This window comes from Neomonachus schauinslandi, chromosome 1 (genome assembly GCF_002201575.2).
Source record: "Neomonachus schauinslandi chromosome 1, ASM220157v2, whole genome shotgun sequence".
Classification (NCBI taxonomy): Eukaryota; Metazoa; Chordata; class Mammalia; order Carnivora; family Phocidae; genus Neomonachus; species Neomonachus schauinslandi.
The window spans coordinates 72,674,618-72,693,000 of record NC_058403.1 but is presented as its reverse complement, the minus strand read 5'-3'; the positions used below and the strand labels follow the sequence as shown (position 1 = coordinate 72,693,000).

The window sequence follows — 18,383 nt, the reverse complement described above, 5'->3', positions numbered from 1 at the left end:
GCAAGACACAGTTACTTTAGACACATGATAGAGTGGTAAAGGACCACAAATATATCAAAGAGAAGGCAATGATGACAGTCTGGGGTCTCTCTTTAAGAGTCACACTACAGCTCTGATTCCTCAGAGAAGCACTTTCTCTTTGCTGGATCAATCTTTGCACATCACAGCCTCTAGTGAATAGGAAAATAGCACTTACTCATGTCTTGTTCTCATCCTGATTTGATCTTGGTGAGTCCCAGAGAAGAGCACATTTCACACATTTCAAGTGTAAAATACAAAGCACTGCAGCTTAACAAATCTCTCCCTGAAGTGAGAACTTACAATTTGTTTTCTTATAGAATTAATATTGTTCCACAAGGACACAATAGAGATAAGATACTGACAAGATTGGGAATAAATGTATAAAACTTTTTTCCTACCCTGAAGACATAGTCTAATTTTCCAATGCACACAGCAGTTTCTCTCCCAGGGACTAAATCTCCCTTGGACCCAATGGGATGACTAGCAAGCAAGAGGAAGATGAGAAATTAGATTCACAGTCCTGCTTACTACATTCTTTTTCATATAGAGCCAACAACTTTATTACACTTAAAAGAATGGATTCTTCCCAGCACCCAGGAAAGCACTATACATTAAAGCTCAGTAGGACAGTATGAGAAACTGATAAGAGTTCTTCAGACTGCATATGTGTTAGACATTTAGAGAAATATGTTGACCCTAACTGACCTGTACATCTCGCCAGTCAAAGCTTCTCAGTAGCCAACACTGTGAGCCATAATATGGCAGAAGGTCTGTTTTTAAGTATACCTGATTGCTATATCCAATGTGTTTCTTTTCTTCTACTAATTTCCAAGTTATAGATGCTGATGGGGACCCAGTGGTTTCATTTGCTTCAATAAGAATGACTTTTTGGCTTTCAGAAACCATTCCAGACTTCCTGGCCACTGTTATTGCAGTCTGAAGATTGTCACCTACAAGAAAGGAGGAGTATAGCAAGATGAGGTTGAAGAAATAGAATCAATTCATGTATGGCCTGGAAAACTAGAGTAAGGAGTTCAGAACTTATTTTAGGTGTGTGAAAAGAAATGATTTCTAAGTCTCTCTCACTCGGATTCTCCATAGATTCATGATCCCTTTTGTGATTCTTGTTGCTTTTCATCTGGTTATTTCATAACCTACCAGTATATTCTTTTCCAGAGAGTGGGAAGAAAAAATAAAAAGGCAAATTTCAAATCTATTTCCATCATTTGTTAGCTTGGTAAACATTTAGCAAAATCCCACTGATTTAATATAGTATCAGGTGGCTCCACTTTCAGCCAAACTGGAATAAAACGACTAAAATCTCTCTCTCCCACTGATTACAGTAGAAAACTATGGGCAAAATACAAAATGCAACTATCCAAGGCTTTTGACAGTAAACATAAGCAGGCAGAATGTGGAAGGGAATCGAATCTGGAGAAACAATCTACAAGGTGGTGATATTCTTGGCTTTTTTTTTTTTTCCTCTTTCCTCTCACATGTTTGACCTGAGTGTGAACCCCAGTCCCAGAGCTGTGAAGGAAGCTAAAACTCCAAGAGAAACTTAGTCTTTCTGGCCAGAGAAACCAGAAGAAAAAGAGCCTGAAGGCTGAAGAATTATAGGGCAGACCCAAGAAAGGAGACAGCTAGACAAAAGACTAACTCAGTATATGAACTCAACTCAGAGTTGTGCACATGCAGAACAAACCCAGAGAAGAGCAGAAGCCTCAAGAACTGAACTATGATATTAATCACCTCTCATGTCCTAGAGTTTTGCTTGCTAAAGCAAACAAATAAAAACAACCTCAACATTCTCTAGAGGATTTTAACAGGATCTAAAGTCTCACAATATAATAGTTTAAATGTTCAGGATATTCAACATAAAAAAAACCCTGGAAAATGTGGTCAATTCTCAAGAAAAAAAAGACAATCAACAGTTGCTTATCCAAGGATGACCCAGATGTTGGACTTACCAGACAATGTTTTTAAAGCAGCTCTTAAAAGCCTCCTCCATGAGGTGAAGGTTAACACTCTTAAAATAAATGATAAGACAGAAGTTCTCAAGAGAAAAAAATATACTCTATAAATAAGAACCAAATGACTACTTCAGAATTGGACAATATAATAACTGAAATAAAAAATTCATTGGATGCTCTCAAAAGCAGAATGGAGATGACAGGAAAAGGAGTCAGTGAATTTGAAGATAGATTAATAGAAGTTACACAATCTGAAAAAGAGAGAGAAAATTTTTAAAACGAAAGAACAGAGTGGAAGAATAACAACATTCATCTCATTAGAGTCCAGGAAGGAGAGGAGAAAGAAATGAGAACAGGAAAAAAATATTTTGAAGAAATAAAACAGAGAAGTTCCTAAATATGGTAAAATATTTAAATTTATAAATTTAAGAAGCTCAGTGAATCCCAAGCAAGATAAACTCGGTGAGAACCATACACGGAAACCTTATAATCGAACTTCAAAAAACAAAAATAAAGAAAATATCTTAAAAGCAGCTAGAGAAAACAATATATTATATATTAGGGAATGATTATTCAAATTATCACAGATTTCTCATCAAAACTCATGGAGACAAAATGACAGTGGGATATCCTTGAAGGGCTGAAGAAAGAACAGTCAACTCAGACTCCTATAGCTAGTGACAGTATCCTTCAGAAATGAAGAGAAATAAAGACATTCTTAGAGGAAGGGAAACTAAGATAATTTGTTGCATATATATGACAACTGTAACTTAAAGGACAGAAGGCAGAGGACCTTTATGGTTGTAAGCCTTCTTGAAAGGGTAGGTACAGATGTTGTGATTCCTAGAGCAACCACTAAACAATAAATAATATAACACCTGGCTGACCCCTAACATGGCTTTCTTCAGGTTTCTACCGAAGTACTTATGAGAATCTCCAGAAGAGCTAACCAGTGGGCAAGAGCCTCTCTACTCTGAGGCTGGAGCCCTGAGAGCTAAGAGGTGTCCTCCACATGCCTCAGCAGGGCACCAAGAGTTGGGCTGCTTTGCAACACAGGACCATTTTGCTACCCACCACCCCAGAAGTTCAACTGTTTGGGATATTCAGCCCAGGCCTGAGCCTCAATGACCTGACAGAGAAATATAACAACCTATTTAAGAAATCCCAGAAGCTAAACAGGAAAAGATCAGGCAGAACAACCAGAACACACGACAAGCAAAATAGAGTAGTTGCTGAAGATAGATGAATCCTACATTAAAACGTTAAAAATAATGAGTGCACTTAAGAAAACTCAAATGTGCCCTCCTCTCCCTACCCACCACCACCATCAAAAAAAAAAGGGGGGGAGGTTTTAAGGGCCATTCTCACCCCAAAACATGATTTCAGAACTTAACATTTAAGAGGTGATTTGAGGGAGATAATGGTCATTTTTGGAACCTGAGTTTGTGGTTTGGAAAAACTGGATGCAAAAAAAAAATCTTAAAGCACAAAGCAAAATTATAACAAATACAAGAATCACAAGAAAAAAGATAAGAGACTGAGAGGATAGATCCAGGAAGCATATCATGTGAATAACAGAAATTCCAGAAGGGAAAAAGGAAGAGACAGAACAAATGCAATAATTAAAATGAACAATAGAAGAAATTTTCTTGACAGGAAGAAGATAGATTAAAAGTGCTCACTATGTTCCATACTAAATTAATGAAAAAAAAGACAAACATATAGACATACCCTAGTAGTATTTCTAAACTCCAAAATTAAAGGAAAGGATTATATACAGAAGAGAACAAATTACCTACAGTGGACTGTCATTAGAACTGTAATAACACCTAGAGATCATTAAGAAAAAAAAAAGGACTATAACCCCCAAGTCCTATACCCAGACAAGAAATCATTCACCTGTCAGAGCAAAGAAAGATATCTGGTATATGTAAGAAATCAGAGAGCATATCACCCTTCCATCCTATCCAAGGACAACTCTTGAGAAAAAAAAATTTAACCAGGCAAGCCAAGAAACAGAACAGAAATCCTATGTGAGGGCAGAAGCGAAGAGGTGGGGTACAGAATGATGTGTTCTTATTTAATACTAAGGATAGACTGTGAGAATGTGTCAAATAAGTGTTGAAAGATTTTTGAAACAGAAGGGTCATAATGTAAAGGGAATTCGAAGTAGTAAATTAACTCAGCAATACCTAGAAGTTGGATTGAAGGACTAAAAAGGGAGAGGGTAAAAGTGACCCCAAAGTCTCTTGGATTGTGGGTTTAGAATGGGGGATAGAGAGGTACAGGAGAAAGTAGAAGCATCCTGGAGTTCCCTGCAGTGACACTGGGTTCAGGGGAAGTGGCTGGGGAATATGGGTTCCGGTGGGGAAATATTGTGTCTTGGCGACACAATTATCAGAGTTAAATGCATCTGACTTAAAAGCAGGGAAAGAAAGGCATGCACTCAAATAAATGAATGCATGAAGAAATCATCTATTCCACTCAGAAGCATTCATTAAGAAATTCCCCACACTTCTCTTGCATGATCCTTTCTCACCACTTTCCTGTTTGTGTGATTTCGGGTTTGAGAGAAATACGGGGATAGCATTTTTTTACCACCAGAATCATAAGTCTCAATATTGGTGGGCCTTCGGTGTAGTTTGCAGACCATGCTGACTAAGCATTTCTCTTCCTCTAACATTTAACAACAAAAATCATCATCTTTGCATGGCTCACATCTTCTTATCAGGCAGGTATTATCTCAAATGGCCCCTCTCCAAAAGGACACCACATATAAATTAGCTGGTCAAACATACTTTACCACATCACCCTGTTTTGTTTCATGCACCTCATAACTCTTATTGCTAGCTGCTTATTTGATCAACTGATTGATTTTCTATCTCACCCCACCTGAATAGAAACTTGGTGAGAGCAGTAACTTTGCCTTTTCTTTTGCTAATCTCCAATACCTAGAATGGTGTCCAACCCACAGTAGGTAGTCAACAATCTTTGGGAAATGAGTGAATCTTGTCTATTTCCACATCAAATTCTTTCTGTTTTCACGTACACTTTGTTCTATACCTGTGACCATTACAGTTCTTATCCGGGCTGAGATGAGCTCTTCCAGAACAGGTTTTGTCTCGTCCTTCAACCGATTCTCCAAGATTAGCAATCCCAGAAATATCAGGTCTGATTCTACTTTGTCCCTGGAAATATATACATATAATTGAGCAGAAATAGCACATTATGGTCTTTCTTAGGGGAAGAAAAACAAAAACAAAGGCAAATATGTTCCTTATCAGAGTGGTCCCCACTCACTCACTTAAGCACCATTCCTTAACCACTGAATACATGCCAGGAAATACCCAGAAAGAAGACAGGACGGCTCCTCAAAAAGTTGAAAATAGAGCTACCATACGATCCAGCAATCGCACTACTGGGTATTTACCCCAAAGATACAAAAATAGGGATCAGAAAGGGTATGTGCACCCCGATGTTTATAGCAGCAATGTCCACAATAGCCAAACTGTGGAAAGAGCCAAGATGTCCATCGACAGATGAATGGATAAAGAAGATGTGGTATATATATACAATGGAATATTATGCAGCCATCAAAAAGAATGAGATCTTGCCATTTGCAACGATGTGGATGGAACTGGAGGGTATTATACTGAGCGAAATAAGTCAAACAGAGAAAGACATGTATCATATGACCTCACTTATATGAGGAATTCTTAATCTCAGGAAACAAACTGAGGGTTGCTGGAGTGGGGGGTGGGGTGGGAGGGATGGGGTGACTGGGTGATGGACACTGGGGAGGGTGTGTGCTCTGGTGAGCACTGTGAATTGTGTGAGACTGTTGAATCTCAGATCTGTACCTCTGAAACAAATAATGCAATATATGTTAAGGAAAAAAAAAAGAAGAAGATAGCAGGAGGGGAAGAATGAAGGGGGGGAAATCGGAGGGGTAGACGAACCATGAGAGACGATGGACTCTGAAAAACAAACTGAGGGTTCTAGAGGGGAGGGGGTGGGAGGATGGGTTAGCCTGGTGGTGGGTATTAAAGAGGGCACGTTCTGCATGGAGCACTGGGTGTTATGCACAAACAATGAATCATGGAACACTACATCTAAAACTAATGATGTAATGTATGGGGATTAACTTAACAATAAAAAAATTTAAAAAATTTAAAAAACTGGAAAAAAAAAAGGCAGGACGGGACATGAAGGACACTGAGACATTTACTCTGACTGAATCAGTTGGAAGAGCGAATATTTATTAAGCAAAAGATTTGCTTTTTTATTTTTAAAGATTCTATTTATTTGAGAGAGAGAGAGGCAGAGGGAGAAGCTCAGAAGCTCCCTGCTGAGCCTAATGCGGGGCTCCATCACAGGACCCCAGGACCACGACCTGAGCCAAAGGCAGACGCTTAACCGACTGAGCCACCCAGGCACCCCAAGCAAAAGATTTGTTTTAACTTTCATAGAGAATGAATTAAATGACCCAAAGTCTTCTTTCTGCTGTAGCTAATCTGATTTCCAGCACCTCACCTGTTAGCAACCACCAGAGAGGAGTTCCAGCTCTGGTAGAGAATATCATGAAAAGTAAGTGAGGCTCAAGAACAACAAAATACCAGTTTCTCCGGAATCCAAACCTATAAGCAATACTACTTTAGCCCCAGGAGATATGAGGCTCAAAAAACAGCCCCTCTTTTAAAGCCAAGCTCCTCCCTTCACTTATTCTGTCAGCAGGCAGCATTGCTCTTCTGCATAAAGTGTAAATGTTTCTGCAAGGAAGTGGGGCCTCTGAGGCTCCCATTCACCACAAGAACATTACCATGACATTCCACATGATTAAGTGCAAGGGAGTACTTTTGGGGTTGGGGGCCCCAAAATTCTGCCGTGATTCATTTATCTGAGACCCAGACACCTCTAGCAGACAAAAGAGCAAGACACCAGTATTGCCTAATTCTGGCTGAAATACGGATGAAAGCAGCACCCAGGAAAGCATCTGGCCTTGCTTGCCATGGGTCTCTCAGTGCTGGGCCTCGTGTCAGCCAGGGGCAGGGACTTGAGTTAGCCATGCTCTGAGGACACTGCTAACACCTCCACCAGAGTGTCTGGAAGGAGGTGGGCATAGTTTGCACTACTCGCCCCAGGAACTCCCCATTCTTCTGAACCTGGCACTAAGTCTGCACAATCTGGTTCAAACTATCTTTCGAGCTTTCTCTATCACTAAATTCTTCAACTACCCTAACTTCCAGACGAGGTGAACTAGCCACCATGCTATGGTCTGTACTCAACCATCTCAAAACATTTGCTCTGGACTGCCGTAAGACATTCTTTCTTATTTCATGGAAAAGGTTATAAGTTCCCCCATGATCTACCATTTAAACTTCCTATTTACATTTTGAGGGCCAATTCACATGTACCTCCCAATAAAAACCTCCCCAGGTAGAAATAATTGCTCCTTCAGCATCTTACCTCTACCTCAGAGTAGCATGCATTTTATTTGTTCATTTATCACTCACCATTCTTCTCTATCTGATCTGTCTCAACAACTCGAGGGCAAGCCTGCCTGGTTTAGCAACAGGCTCAACAACATGCACATGGTGCCCAACACCAAGGAAGTGCTCAGCCAGGGTATCCTTAGTTGAAGTGCTCTGGTGTCTGATGGGACCATTTGTTTGACAGGCAGCCTAGGAAAATTTATTTCCTCTTTCAGAAATTCTGCTGCCAAAAGGTTCTCATGGAAAGCAAAGTCAGTCAGTCTGTCAAGTGATTGACCATTTACTAAATATCTAAATAGGTGAAAGGAACAGGACTAAGGAAAAAGGGGAGAGAATATGCAGAAACTACAGTAACCCCTAACTCCAGAGATTTCATGTTTAACCAGCAGGACAACATTAGACTTGACCACCTCAGTTGTATGGAAGACTGGGAAAATTACCATGATGTACAAATAATGGTCCTATGGAGTCAGAGAGGAAGATGTAATCATTTTTGGGTGGAGTGATTGGAGAAACTTTCCTGGACAGAAGATATTTGAGCTGTTCTTTGAACAATAACTTACTTCATCCCTGATTGAGGTCCTCCAATCTTTCTAAATATCTAAAGCCTTTCTAGGCTTGTATCCAAGCCTCAGGCTTTAGATATTTTCAGAGATGATATTACATAAGCCAACCACAAGGCACCAGACTGGGTCAAGAAAATGGCCACAGGGTCTACCATCTGACATAATCTGCAGCCTACCTTGGCACTCCTATTTCTGGTTCCTCTGGCACATGGTGTTCGTAGGGGTCAACATACAATAATCAAGAGACTATACTTCTAATCTCAGATTTGCCACTATCTTGCTGTATGACCATGGGCAAATCACTTTCTTTGTCTGGTAATCTATTTCTTATTTTGTAAAAGAAGGTGGTAAAACTAATCTTCAAGATCTCTTCTAGCTCTAACACTACATGATTCTTCTTTTCATGAGTTTCAATATGAACCAAGAAGTAAAGAGAAGTGGTCTCTTGAGGGATCTCAAGCTTTGCAACTTGGAATAGTGAGCTCTCTTTTCCTGCCTCCTGCACAGACATTATACCTCCTCCTGAAACATCCAAAAATAATAAAGAATGGAGAATATGATACGAAGGGAGCATTGTCATCCACAAGATTAAACTTCATGTTCTTAAAATCCATGCAATTTTTAAAGGTTGAAATATGCAAAAACTGGGCCAAGAACACTCAAAGAAATTATGATATCAGTGCTGGAACCACTTTGAGTAAACACACACACATATACACACATATACACTCGCACACACATCCCCCCAAGAAAGAAAGAATGTTCTGCTCCAAGTAGGGATTAGCAAAGGCTAGGTAAATTAGCTTAGCTAGGAATAGATGTAGAGGAGAGGCAAATTGACAACCTAAGATTAGATCCTATTAGATCTACAAGTGTTTAGATCTTACCAGACTGAAAAGTTGGAATTTTAATGCTGTTAGCCGGGGCATGTACGCTCCTGTGTGCCACAGCCCTCACCATTCCCTATTGCTTATGTGCCTTCACCGTTAGTGTTTTGTTATCTGCACCAGCCCCAAAGCCATGATTTTGAAACTTGTAGATGTGCAAATATTTTATTATAATAATCAGAAGTAGCAGCCTAGTAGCCAGAATCTTGATATATATCTGTCAACGGATTCTCAGGAAACAAAGTTAGATTCCCAATTCTGCGACACCCTGGACCCAAGTTTTCTTTTCTTTAAAATGTGAGATCCAATCTCAAAGTTCACTTTTAGCTCTCTGACTTGAGTAACTTGAATGGCCTGCATCGATTAAATTACAACAAATACCCAGAGTTGTAATAGCCAAAGTTTTAAGGGTCAATCTAAGCTGGCCACAGGAATCCAATACTCAGTGATTTTCAGTGAGCTACTTCCCTCTCTGCCCATTCACAAAGTGACCGAGTTAGGGCATCTGGGTGGTTCTCAACAGGAGTGCTACTGCTGCTGGAGGACATTTTGGAAATGCACAATGAAGAATTCCCCTGCATCCCACATGCCTTTTGAATATTTTACAGGACATTCATGAACATTAAAAAATCATTTATACTTTCCTAAGCCAGTATAGACTTATACTGTTTATAATATACCATTATTATACTATATAGTACACTGTATTATTATAATACATCTAAGACTACTAATATTATATTAAACAAATATAAATTTCTTACACTTCCCCTTGCTGTATTTTACATATAAACACAAAGTATTTTTGCACATTTTTGATATTCTGTTGAATTTTTCAAGAATGCAACTACCATGTAAATTGAAAAGAGATTGTACTGTTTTATTCAGTTTAACCAAGAGTTTGTAACCATTTCAGAGTCATCTCACTGACCACAGGACTGCTGGTGGTATTTGAGACTTCAATATGTAAACACACATGTATCAGTCTGCACCCACCGCACCGCACCCCCCCCCACCGTGATTCTACACACAGGTGCAAGCAACATATCGCTTCAGTTTGATTTCGCTTCAGTTTGATTTCATGGAGTCAGCTGAGCAAATACCGAATTATTACTTTTTGTCATGAATTGTATTTTTGCTTCTATTTTTACTATAGAAGACGGCGTTATACTTATTTTTTACAGAGAGTGTGTGCAGATCATATTACATATGAATTTTTTATCTTAAAGGAAATGGTACAAAATATAATTACAGTAATCTGAATCTGACAGGGTTGAACACAATTATGTTAGACCTCCTGAACTTAAAATCCAAAATAACAAAATAAGCCTTGATTATCTCCACAGCAGTGTTACCCATAGAAGCTGACACAGAGTATTGGACATGGCAGTGAAGGCAAAATAAACACAGTAATCTCTAACTCGTGGAAAATAAAACAACAAATTTGAACTAATAAATACTCCAGTCCATTTTAGCTTGTAAGCACCTTTTTTACATATCAAACTTTCTCTAGAACAGCTCCTCTAAAGCTTTTCTTGCTACCTGGATTATGCGTTAAATCTAAGCTCTACTTATTTGTTTCATTAAGTTGAGTATTTATTGAGAATTTTTTTCAGACAAATGTTATGTTTTCTAACTCTCAACCAATTCCCTAACTCTAAAAAAAATTAGCCACTTGTATCTGGTACAAAATGAGGTCATAACCATAATTTCAAACTCTCTGAAACACTGGTTATATTCATATCTGTTTTCACAAAGCTGTACAATTATGTCATATTTTATAGTTTATACAGCTATTTCTCATAAATTCTCCCAGTGTTCATTTCAGCTTTGTGATTGAAGCAAGACAGGGATGACTCTATCCCTGCTTACCAAGTTCAGAGACACTTTATGCACACAATTCCAGCAAGCTATGTTGCTCAGTCCACTGCCCAGTCCACTGCCCAGCAAACCATCCTGCCTTATCAAATCCTCCCCACGTACCTTGTCAAGGCAGTGCTGTGATGATTCATTTCCAGCTTCTTGTAGGCCAGTGCTATGACCCGGAAGCCCTGTGTTGTATAACTCTGAAGTTCGCTAACAAAACTAGTTGGTACTGTTCAGAAAATAATGCAAGATTAGTACGCAACATTTACTCAGCCAGTACTGGTGGAGAAATTCTCTACAAACAGATGCAACTCTTTCCCAAGAAAACACACTTCTAAAAAGATACGCAAACAAGTCAGTGGGAACCCTAAACATAATTACATTGTCAAGATTGACCTCTTGGGATCCAGTGAAACTGAAATGAGAATAAAGCATTCAAGAAAAGAAAAGAAGAGAAAGGAGAAGAGAAGAGAAAAAAGAAAAAGAAAAAAGAAAAGAGAAGAGAAGAGAGGAGAGGAGAGGAGAGGAGAGGAGGAAAGAAGGAAGGAAGGAAGGAAGCAAGCAAGCAAGCAAGCAAGCAAGCAATTGCAATGTGCCATGGAAACACTTCGAGGGGTTTATACCATACTGGCAGAAAGTGGGTAGATGAAGGAGGAAGAAAGGCATTTTGGCCAAGGGAGCATCATATGCGCAGATATGGAGACACAAGACAGCGAGACAGTGAATTCAGTTCAAGGAAGCACAAGAAGTAAGGATAGGAGTGGTAAGGCATATCTGGAAAGTATGATAGGAGTCGGATCATGAAGGACTTATATATGATCCTAAAGGAGTATGAGACTATCCTGGAGCCTGTGGGAAGCAACGGAAAGAATAAAAGAAAGAAAGTAACAACATGGTTATACTATGTGGTGGAAAAACCAATGTGGTCACAGTATAAAAGGTGAATCAGAGTAGGAGAGACTAGGGGCTGGAGGTTGATTCACCAGATACTGAAGTGATCCAGTGGAGGGATGAGGGCCTAAGTTGATGTAGTGACAGGGCCATGGATTAGCAATTGATAAAACAGAGGTTCTGAAAGAGAGGGAAGAATCAGGGACAAATCCTAAACTAGGGGTAGTACCATTCACCAAGATGGAAAATACAGGAAGTAAGAAAGGTAAGTATTGAGTTTGGGATGCCAGCTGAGTCACCACATTAGCAATGACCAGTAGGCAATTAGATTCATAGATCTAGTGCTGATGGGACACATTTGGGCTGGAAATACAGATTTGTCAGTGGTACTACACGTCTATTCACTTACCTGTCTCAGGTTGGCAAAAACTGGCCACCCTTTCTGGTGCACCTTTCATGAATGCCAGCCGGTCACCCCCCATCTCTTGGGCAATGACTGTCATCCTCTGCAATGCTGATGAGAATGGGAACTGACGCAGGATAGCAATTCCTTCCACTGGGACCTGGTTGAGGGATGAGGAATGGAGAGGGACATACCGACAGAGCTCCTAGCTATTAGGAATTAATTACTCCTCCCTCAATCCTTATTTTAGCAAATACAGGAAGCAAGGTCTTAGCAATTTTCACATATGGAATTCAAAGAAGACACATCTGTGTCCTTTCAAAATTGTAGGCCTGAGACCTTCCCTTTGAGTTTGAGCTTTGTGGGGCAGATAGTAGGCAAGGCTTACCTGGCTGGCTGTTTTGCAGGGCTTAACTACCATGGCATGTGCCGGCACTCCCTTGGTGTGGAAATCGTCCCCAGAAAGAGCCATCTCCTATTTCACAAATGAGATATTTCATTGTAGAGATTTATTTATTTATTGTTCATCTACTAATACCAGGCTCAAACACGCCCCTTGAGAAAATCCTCAGACCACTTCAGTGTTTTCTCGGTGTCTCCTCCCTCAGCTAGATGGAGATGAACCAGACTTATTTCACTACAGGGGGGAAAAAAGTGTATTGGAAATGCAGCAGAACTTGAAGGGAAGATAATTCTGAATTATTCATGCAATTTATCCTGCTTTCTCTGTTGGAATGTGCTGCATAAAGTTCATTCTCCACTTCTGAAGAGCTTAACTTGAAAATAGTGAGAATGAAGAGCCAGACTTGTGTGTGAGGGTCTTTGTTTTCCTGGAGTTTGAGGCTGTTTCTGCCCTTCCCTCTCTGTCTAATTTGAATCGATAGTCCTCAGGGCCAGGCAGGGCAGGGACTGTGATGTACAAGGCTAGTGTTCAGTAAACACTCAGTAATTGCTGAAATAATAACCCTAAATTATAGTCAAAACAACCTTTTACCCAAAGATGTCAAAATGCTTTTTAATCATATCATCCAGCAGCTGAAAAAAATCTCAGGGAAGAAATTTTCGTTCCTACTTAAAGATACAGAAACAGTAACCCAGGAAGGATGGGGGACTGGCAAAGTTACACCAGCCTACTACAGAACCATGCCCCACTAGAGCTGGAAGGACTCTAGAGATTGTCTCCTTCAGCGGGGCTAACACATGTTTCATAGGGGTCTAGAGCTGAAGCAGGATGTAGTGGGGGGAGGCGGGCTTGTGGCTAAGTAGGTGGAGGGCATTTCCTGCACTTCACACGGTACTCCCCGTTTTCTATCTCAACCACAGCAACTCCAACTGTTGTTTTTTTTTTATAGAATGCTTCTGAATAAGGTTTTCTTTTTTTTCCAAGAAGACAGATACGTTTTTCTTTTATTTATTTATTTTTTTTTATTATGTTCAGTTATCCACCATATAGTACATCATGTTGTGATGAGCACTGGGTGTTATACGCAACTATGCAAATAAGGTTTCCTTTTAAGAAAAGATTCCAGCTTGGTTGCTTTGTTTTGTTTTGTTTTATTTGTTTGTTTTGTAGGAACTCTGCTGATCTAATTCAGTCCCGTCATTTTAAGGTCGTGAGAGCCGAAGCCCCAACAAGAGAGCTGACTTCACAGGGCCGAGCAGTCAGAACAGAGCCAAAACCAGAACTGGGAAGTCCTGAACTACACCATTTGTTCTTAAATCTGCTTCAGTCTCAACAAACGTTCTTTCATGGTTTCCCTTTCTATTGTTTCTAGCTTTAGAAACAAAATCAATATTCAATGACTAGGAATAAAACTTTTGGTAACAATGAGTTATCCTAAGCACAGGAGACAGTGCTGTTTCCTAATCCCCATGTTCTTTTTTCTTTTTTTTTTAAGATTTTGTTTATTTATTTGTCAGAGAGAGAGAAAGAGCACACAAGCAGGGAGAGCAGCAAGCAGAGGGAGAAGCAGGTTTCCTGCTGAGCAAGGAGCCTGATGTGGAACTCGATCCCAGGACCCTGGGATCATGACCTGAACTGAAGGCAGATGCTTAGCCAACTGAGCCACCCAGGCGTCCCCTAATCCCCATGTTCTAGAAAAATTTTAAATCAGACATTGCTCAAGAGTTGGAAAATAATTACACAGTAATTATATTGTCTCGAGTTGGAAGATTTATATAATAATCATAATTACATTAATCCTATTAACCCGTAATATGCCAAGCACATTACCAGGGATTTTTTTTTTAGCATCATTCCATTTAATGCTCACAATAACCCTACAATGGAGATACTATTATTAGTCGCATTGTACAGATGTACAGGCTTAGATTAGTTTGCCTGTCACTACTACATGCAACTCTTTATTGTAAACCTCACATTTGTAAGCACTGAATAACTATGAAATCCATGTTGTCCTGACATTGAAGATGCTAACTTCAAGACGCCCCTTGAGAAAATCCTCAGACCACTTCAGTGTTTTCTCGGTGTCTCCTCCCTCAGCTAGATGGGCTTTGCTGAAGAGCAGGGTCTTACCCAGGTGGTAGCTTCAAACATCTTGAGATCCAGAGGATCTCCCTGGATGGTCCCATCGAGAAGAATCAGAGAGTGGCAGGTGGCCATGGCTGCACACAGCGGGCCCCATGGCAAAGACCTGCCCGAAGCAAAGCTGTGGATCTCCTGGAAGCTAAAGGAGAAAAGAAAAGGGGCTTCGGTCCTCTCCCTCCATGCCAAAATTGAGCTTCTGGAAGTAAATATCCATTTAAAAATTAATTTAGCATGGTTTGTTACATTAGTACTCATTCTCTAATCCCCCCCCACCAGATCACTACTGTTTCGTTTAGTCATCATCCTTCTATAAGTTCAGCAAGTGTGGGAAAGGTCTTTGAGGTTCTTTCAAGATCTTTCTTTTTGTCATAGTTTGTCTTCAAATGCGGTCTCAGATTATTATTTCTCATGAAATATGGCCTTAGGTTGCTCTAGCCTTTTCTTTCTGAAAGCAACCACATCACAGTGTTAGCTCATAATTCATCCATATTTCTTCCTGGCTTCCTCATTCAAGCTTCCTTACAAGTTCAAAAACCTCTTGGCTGACTACTGACCCTGTTGATTGTATCTATTATTACATATCAAAAGTTCAATTTGTCTTAGTGGTTTTCAGTATAACCCCCAGTATTTCGGTAAAAATTAAGCAATCACCAGCAGTGTGATTAACACAGAAGCTTAAGCTCACACTGAAAAGCCAATACAGATCGGGGGGCGGGGGGAAGAAAATCTTATTTTTAAGATGGCACACACACTCTCATCACTATGTAATTCTGAATATGTAATTCTGAGTTCCTGAGGATTGGGCCAAACCCTGGTTTGCACAACAAATAAATAGAACTCTCTCTCATCCTTGTCCTTGTATTCTTATTTGAATGTTTATGATTGATCCCATTCAAATAGCCCAGGTAGCCTTCTGATGGTTCTGGAAGTATCAGGCATATTGGGCAGGGCTTTTGGAAAAAGATAAGAAGTATTAAAGATGAGCTTACCTTTCACAAGAAGATATTTAATAGCCTATAAGTGAGATGCTTCTTACCTAGTATTGAATCAGGTTTTTCCGATGTTATTAATTAAATTTATCATTTTTTTTTCAAATTTTAAATTTCCCTTTTAGTCATTTTAAACCAACTTTGACCTTTCTGAGGGAAGGAAGGAAGGAAAAGAGGAAGAAAGAGTGGCAGGCCTAATTAATCAATCAATAACCTAAACATTATATCAATTGTTTTTATTTAAATTTGACAAGCTACTTTTAGAAGTAGAAAGTTTTTCGAATAAGATGATGTCAGTTCAGTAAGCAGAAAAGCATTCAAAAGATGGAACATAGTGAGTTCATTTTAATAAAACAAACATTTGCTGTGCATGTACTCTGTGTAGCTGGTATAATGCCACAGCACGAGGAGCACAAATGTAAATAAGAAACACACTGCTCTTAGGATGCTCGCATATTTGAATAAATGCATACACTTATTGTAGAAGCTGAAGTAGAAACATACTAGTTAACAGGAAGACCAGGTATATACCTAAATCCATCTTTGAGAGAAAATGGAAAGAACTTTAGAACGTTTAATACTTAGAAGAGGTTTCTTCTGTGGACTAAAGTGACTAGAAGCACCAAGATTTATTTTTTAACCCAGGAAAGAGACTTGTTTATAAATAACATTTTAATATGAAAATGTATTAAACACATGTAATTAAAATCTTTTATGGATGAATTCTATGTCATCTGCATAACACAGAAAAACCACAATGTACCCTTTATGTAATAGATGCTTTTGTGGTGGAAGTTGTAAGTGTGAGAGGGAAACACTTTCATTAAAAAAACCAAATGTAAATATCAAATGTTTCCTGTTCTGATCACAAGTGGAGGTAGTGGTGAGAAAAAGCAGGCAGGGCTGCAAAGTCAGACATGGCCACAAGAGGGCCACACAAGAGAGCTGTGCAAATCCTACCACCCGGAGCAGAAAATTGCCAAAACGGAGTCTTTTCTGGCTGGACAGGAAGAGTTTCCAGCAACCAAAAGGTGGAGTTTCCAGAACTACGGTACCAAGGGAAATGAGTGCATTAGCTACGGTTCCACAGGTGTTCCTCCTCCTGCAATTCAGTGTACCCAAGTCCATGCAGTGTTCTTCCTCCTGGCGCACCTAAAGGTTTCAGTTTGTACCAGGAATGTACCTCCCTGAGGTAATTAGGTACATTGAGTCAACTTCAGGTCCCTGACTAATCTGCTGACAGCAAATTACATTATATTAAAAAAATTTTTTTTTTTTTGCAAATTACATTTTAGCAAGGACTTGAAACCCATCCTTCTCCTAGGTTTGTGAGTGGCACCGGGCAGGGGGTGGGGTGGAGGGAGATATACATGTTTTAGTAAGACTTGGAAGTGTTTAAAAAGAGAAATTACATGAAGGTACTATGGCAGCCACTGCTCCAAAGCCAAAGTCAAAATATCTTCATTATTAATTTTCAGGAGAAAATGTATAGTATTTTTTTCTGGGAAAAGAGAAATGCCAAAGCATTCGATCCAGAGTACTCACCCACTCCTATCGCAAGGCACGACTCCCCAGAGATCCAAACCTTCCCTTGTTAAGGTGCCTGTCTAAACAGAAACAAGCACTCGGTTTACTCTGAAGATTCGGCAGCCCCATAATGACAACCCATAAGGTATGTTTTAACAGGGAAATATATGTCAAGAACACATTACTGAGATCAGCACTTCAAGGAAGGACACAATCAGGTGGGTATCGGGGGTCCTGGGCAGAAGCTTTGATGAGCTCACACCAGTTGTCTGGCCAAGCTGGTGATAAAAGGAAGAAACGGTATCTGTCTTACATACTCCAGAGGCTGGTCTTGAGGATCTAATGGTAGAGTAAATGGATGGCAAAGCCTCCGTAAGCCTGTAAGAGCTCTAAAAAGGGTGAGTCCCAGTTTTTATAGCAGAAGATAATAAGTAATGGGAGTAGACTGTCCCTGCTCTAAACAGATGGTTTGCTATTTGACACCTAAAAAAAAAAGGTGCTTATTGGTATTTCTCTCAGTGCAGGATAATGATGAAGAGTTTGGATTCATTTAAAACACCAGCTGGGCAAATTATTTAATCACTCTGCACATCAGAACCCTTTCCTATAACATGCTTATAATCAGATAAGGTTGTCATGAACATCAAATGAGGTAATACAAAGTGCTTAACTTAATGTCTGACATAGAGTAGGGCCGAATTGTAATATAATTACTCACAATTATTACTTATTTTATTCAAATTCATGTCATAATGGTCTTTCCCACCCTGCTTCTTTTGCCAGGTCCAAGGAGGAGATGGTAAGGGATTCAGCATGTGTTTGACATGCAAAGTAACCAATCTTCTATATGGCCCCTCCTCCTCAGGAGGCAATAGTTCTCTGCCTTCATCATCCCAGGGCCAAGTGCCAGAGAAAACCCTACAGCCCAAAGCTCACCCAAATCATTCAAACTAGCCAATCATAAGCTACAGCCTGACTTGCCTTCCCTGGAGAGACCCCAATAAAGACCACGTCCCGAGCATTTCCCTCACTCCTGCTTTGCTACCTCACCAAAGACTGGCATTCCTCCTGTAGCCCCACATGGCGAGCCGTGCCTCTCCTTACCAGGAGAACTGTGAGTAATGTTAAACTTCTTTCAAAGGCAATGACCTCTCTGCAGTCATCAGTCATCTTTATAAATGAAGACCTGGGCACAAAACAGCCCGTCTTCTCCATCTTCC

The 18,383-nt window shown here is 39.8% G+C and overlaps 1 protein-coding gene across 1 annotated transcript in view; it reads right to left on the bottom strand.

Moving 5' to 3' along the window:
- ATP13A4 (ATPase 13A4) overlaps window positions 1-18,383 on the bottom strand; it is a 130,645-nt gene that overhangs the window by 26,735 nt on the left and 85,527 nt on the right. Inside the window, exons 13-19 of the mRNA XM_021692496.1 lie at window positions 17,182-17,243; window positions 14,636-14,786; window positions 12,488-12,574; window positions 12,106-12,259; window positions 10,923-11,034; window positions 5,058-5,182; window positions 808-971 (exon numbers count right to left, since the gene is read on the bottom strand). Coding sequence (XP_021548171.1) covers window positions 808-971; window positions 5,058-5,182; window positions 10,923-11,034; window positions 12,106-12,259; window positions 12,488-12,574; window positions 14,636-14,786; window positions 17,182-17,243 — 855 coding nt within the window. The remainder of the gene's footprint in view (window positions 1-807; window positions 972-5,057; window positions 5,183-10,922; window positions 11,035-12,105; window positions 12,260-12,487; window positions 12,575-14,635; window positions 14,787-17,181; window positions 17,244-18,383) is intronic.